At 43.8% G+C, this 5000-nt stretch overlaps 1 protein-coding gene and 1 long non-coding RNA gene across 2 annotated transcripts in view; one reads left to right on the plus strand and one right to left on the minus strand.

The window, feature by feature from the left end:
• LOC138974126 (uncharacterized) overlaps positions 1 to 3807 on the plus strand; it is a 5714-nt gene extending 1907 nt beyond the window's left edge. Inside the window, exons 3-6 of the mRNA XM_070346817.1 lie at positions 1673 to 1741; positions 2099 to 2257; positions 2769 to 2933; positions 3503 to 3807. Of these exons, the coding sequence (XP_070202918.1) occupies positions 1673 to 1741; positions 2099 to 2257; positions 2769 to 2933; positions 3503 to 3807 (698 nt within the window). The remainder of the gene's footprint in view (positions 1 to 1672; positions 1742 to 2098; positions 2258 to 2768; positions 2934 to 3502) is intronic.
• The window catches only part of LOC138972959 (uncharacterized), a 281386-nt gene that overhangs the window by 130596 nt on the left and 145790 nt on the right, over positions 1 to 5000 (minus strand). The window lies entirely within an intron of this gene.

Below are 5000 nucleotides of genomic sequence, written 5' to 3' on the forward strand. Positions count from 1 at the left end.
CATAAACAAACATACTATGACCAAACATTACCAACATACTATACGCGCGCAGGCAAAGAGAACAATCAGCACATGTAATAATTACTGACAACTAATAATGCAGGCATACAATGACAGTCCAATACACAGCCTAAGCACAAGAACCACAGTAGGCTTCTATATAAACACGTGTCAACGGTACTATTTACACACACACAAACAGTGCTGACACAAAGCGCAGAAAATATATATACACGTTATTTTAGGCGCTAGGTAGGGGGTGAGGTGGGGCGGGATGGGATGGGTGGGGATATGCTGGAGGGGAAATCACTTGCGCTGAAAGAGGTGTGTTTTGAGATTTGTCTTGAATGTAGTGAGAGAATCTGTGTGTCTGAGAGGCAGTGGTAATCTATTCCAGGTCACAGGGGCTTGATAGGCGAAGGACCTCTCGCCACATGTCTTTGTTTGCACTGTGGGGAGTCGGAAGAGTCGAGTGTCGGCGGCGGAGCGAAGCTGACGAGAGGGGGTGTAGAGATTGAGGAGTTCTGACAAGTATTCTGGGGCAGAACCAGAAACGACGGCAAAAGAAAGAGAGGAGAGTTTGTATTCGATCCTTTTAGTGATTGGCAGCCAGTGTAGAGAGTGAAGAAGGGGTGTGGCGTGTTCATACTTGGAAGATTTGAAGACCAGGCGGGCAGCGTTATTTTGGATCCTTTGAAGTCTATCTAAAAGGTACTTAGGGAGACCGGCCAGAAGAGAATTGCAATAATCTATCTTTGAGAGGACTAAAGAACACACTGACGTTTTGGTTGCATCAGCGGTGAGGTAGTGACGGACTGAACCAATCTTGCGCAGCTCTAGATAGGCGGACTTGCAGATGTTAGAGATGTGTTTTTGGAAAGAGAGAGTTGGATCGAGAGTGACGCCAAGGCTGCGGACAGACGGAGAGAAAGAGATAGGTAGTTCGTTGACAGTGAGAGAGGCAGGAAGAGAAGGGTGATTGAGAAATTTCTTGGGACAGGCCAGCATAACTTCGGTTTTGTCACTATTTAACTGGAGTTTGTTTAAAGACATCCAATCACTGAGGTCCGCAATGCAATCCTGTGTCCGAGATACCAGATCGTCAACTTCAGCAAGGGGGGCAGACTGATGAAGCTGTGTATCATCAGCGAAACTCTCGTGCGACAACGCATGGCGACTGATAACATCGGACACAGGGGAGGCATATAGAACGAAAAGTATGGGGCCAAGCACGGACACTTGCGGGACACCGTATTGGAGAGCTGAAGGTTGAGATTTGATGCCGTTGACACAAACGGTCTGCGTCCGGTTAGTAAGGTACGAACGAACCCAGGAAAGGGCCAGATCATGAACACCAAAGGAGTGCTGCAGCCTGTGGAGCAGAATTTCGTGGTCTATCGTATCGAATGCGCTAGACAAGTCCAGTAGTGTTAGAATGGAGACCTGATTTTCGTCAAAGCTAAGAAGGATGTCGTTTACAATCTTCAGAAGTGCTGTCTCAGTACTATGGTTTTTCCTGTATGCAGACTGATGGGTGTTGAGAAGGTGGTTTTGCTCTTATAGATGTAAAGAAGCAGATGGGGAAATAGTACAGTCTTGTTGTTGTTATTGTCATTGTTATTGTTATTGTTCAAGAAATGAACACATCAGCCTTGGCCGTTTTCTTTTGCAGAGACATCTTCAGGTCCAAGTGTTCTGTCAACGGAGGTGGAGACACAGCCTGACGTTTCTTTGCAAGAAGGTGGGTGAATAAAGTTGACCAACAATCACAGTTCTGCCAATCTGCCTCTCCGTCTGCCTGGTTGTCTGGCCCGTTACTCTCTTTCTCTAATTATCTCCCTTTCTCACTTCTCTCTCAGTCTCTCAGTCTCTCTCTCTCTCTCTATCTCTCTCTCTCTCTCTCAGTCTCTCTGTCTCTCTTTTATCTCTCTTTATCTTTCTTTCTCTGTCTCTATATACCTATCTATATACCTCTCTCTATCTCTATCTCTCTCTCTCTATGTAAAATACTGTTTAAACAAAAAAATAACTATCAAAATAGGACGGGGAAAAACTAACATGATTTTTGGTTGTGTTTGTGGTGTGTAACTGTGTTCAGATATGACAGCAAGAGACCAGACCGAGCACAAAGACACACCTGACAAGGAGAACCTTGGCATCACACAACCAGTGTTGCTGTTGGTGCTGGGAGCGGTTGGATTCATTGTGTTATGTCTTCTGATAATGGCCGTCTTTCTGGGACGACTTTACAGACGAGGTAAGCTATGATTGCTAAGGGGGTGGGGGAGAGGGGGGAGGGGGTGCGCTCCTAATGAATTGTAACGAAAGGCGCCGGATTTGCTTCAGACAGGTTCATTCTAATCAGCATAATCAGTCAAGTGCACAACTGTTAGCTATTGCGGGGAATAATAGCATAATGTTATGTAAACAAATACATCACAGGGAGAGTGCACCCCCGCGACTCCCCCCCCACCACTAACACAAACGCACATATATACCTGTGCTGATTGATCTGGGCGATCAGTCGCGCTTCAGGCAAAAATCCATTTCGAACAACTGCCTAATGACAATGAATATCCTACAAGGAGTCAAACACTACTGTTTTGAGACGAATTACTACTTTCCCCATTGTTTTTAGGGTTTGGGTTACTCAGAAAAAAGCGAGACGGAAGTTATTATGTACCGTTGGTCATATGTGCTTCTTTAAATAAACTAGCATGAATTTAACGTATCAAGAAGTTGATAATTATGTGTATTTGTCCTTCCAGGTGCAATAGTAAACCTTCTCCCAGCCCCAGCTCCTCACAACGTGAGACGTGCAGCAGGTAACGGCGTGAGGTTTCGTGTCTCGTCTGTTGGTGAGCCTGACAGAGAATCTTTTGTCAGCGTACTGGGGCATGACTACGCGGAGATTCGTGAGGACGTTGTCACAGGTAAGATCGGTGCATTCGTGTACTATTTCATTGGTTAAATTCGACTTCTGAAGTTGGTGCACTTTCTATTCTTAAGCATTAGTATCCCGACCTACTGGTTTGGTGCTCTGTTGTTTCTGGCTTTAACTGTTGCCCCCCCCCCTCCTCCCGCATCCTTGTGTATTTTGTGTTGTTGTGGTGGGAGGGGGGGTATGAAGACACACTATCGTCGGCTGTTTCTCTAAGCTTATCTTAATTAAGCACTGAAAAGTATGGAATGTAAATATAAATAACGTTTTAGTATACCGGATTGTGTACCTTGCTTATACTGCTGTTGCACCCCATATATATGTGGGTGTGTGTATAGGTTTCACTATGTCTGTTTCTTTAAGTTTGTTTTAGTTTTTTGTTTTTTTCTAACCGTCCGGAGTTAGATATATGGTTTATGATGTTGTTACTACGAAATACTGATGTCGATTGTGAAAATTGTTTGATTTCATCGTCTTTCGGCTGTTCTTCGTTGAACAGTGCACTAAACTCTGGTTTGCCTGGGGAAAGTAATTACTAAAGGCTGAAGCTAACTTTTCCAGCTTCTTCTGCTGACAACCAAGCATCGATCAGCTCCTCCCCAGTGTCCGACAGCAGCATGTCAGATGACTGCCTGCATCACATCGCCTGTCCTTCGTCTGACAGCTCCCTGCCCGAAGACTACCTGCATCCCGTCGAATCCGACGTTGAAGCACCATCCCTCCCCGTACACAAAAGGCCTGCTTCGGATTCCTCGTCTTCCTCCGAGGCAGTGATGTACTCAGGGACTACGATTTTTTGTGGAACACCAACTGCTTGCAAAGAAAAGCCAAACCGCCCGTACCAGAACGTTACCAACACGCAATAACTTGCTGCTTGAGCGACCAGCAGTTTTAGTTTTGAGACAGTGACAAATAACGCCGTTAACAGTGCTTACGCAACAGGCGGCGAAGCTCCGTATAAACATATCCTGAATATACGAAGTTACTTGCGAATAAGTTTCAGGAAGTTCAAGAAGAGACGTATTTATGTATTGCGGTCAACAGTAGAGTCCAAACGGTGTCGAGCTAAGTGATTAATTGTTTACTCACCCGAAAAATTAGCACAGTCTTAGGAATGAACAGTGTTAGGCCGTTCGGCAAAACGTAGACCAAAAAGCCAAACATAACTTAACGTTCACGTTATCTTGGATATTTGCAAAGCTAGAGCTTCCAAACGTTGAACACGTCTAGGATTTGAAGATCTGCCGACATGATACACGTTTGGTTTACTCTCATCAAGTGGTGGCGTCACAGCGGTGTCACGTTTGGTTCATACAAACTTAACATTGAGGATTTCTCGGATGATTTTTCAAGCTGAAGCCTCTTTAGACATGACGGAAATTTGGATTGTTTTTTGTCAAATTTCAAATTGACACCATGAAAATGTTCCCTGGAGAAGATCCATCACACTGAGCTATCAAAATGATACGTATTGCCCTCATCAAGTTAGTGATGGTGGTGGTGGGGTTGGGCAAGATGGCTTCTGCGGGATATTCTTAAGATTAAATAACTTGATGAATTCATACAGGTTTGCATTAGGATCAAGTTTGGGTGAATAGGTAGAAAAGCAACGTTCTCTTGAACTTTAATTTATGAAGCTGGAACTGCAAACATTTTATTCTTGATTCATGTACAGTTGAACCCCCTTTTTTAGATTTGACAGACTTTAAAGGGAGGGAGTCTTCCGTCGGGAGGTCTCAGAACAGGGGTTTCACTGTAAAGAGATATGACGAATGAGAAACGTATTCAAGCGTTCGCTTTAATTGTTGTTGCTTTTTTAAGTGTTTTGTTGAAAACGTAATGAACGTTCCATCAGAGATCATGTACGTGTGCATGTATCGCTGCATTTACAATACCATACATACACTCTTCAAAAAAAGTTAAGGAACGGTTGAAAAAACGGATCTAATTATACAATATTGCCAACAAATTAAACATCGACATAATATTTAAAAGTTTAATGTGTTTGAATTAGCAAATGAACAATGAGTCTTGATCTAGAATTTTGTTTGGCAGGCAG

This window comes from Littorina saxatilis, linkage group LG8 (genome assembly GCF_037325665.1).
Source record: "Littorina saxatilis isolate snail1 linkage group LG8, US_GU_Lsax_2.0, whole genome shotgun sequence".
Taxonomy (NCBI): Eukaryota; Metazoa; Mollusca; class Gastropoda; order Littorinimorpha; family Littorinidae; genus Littorina; species Littorina saxatilis.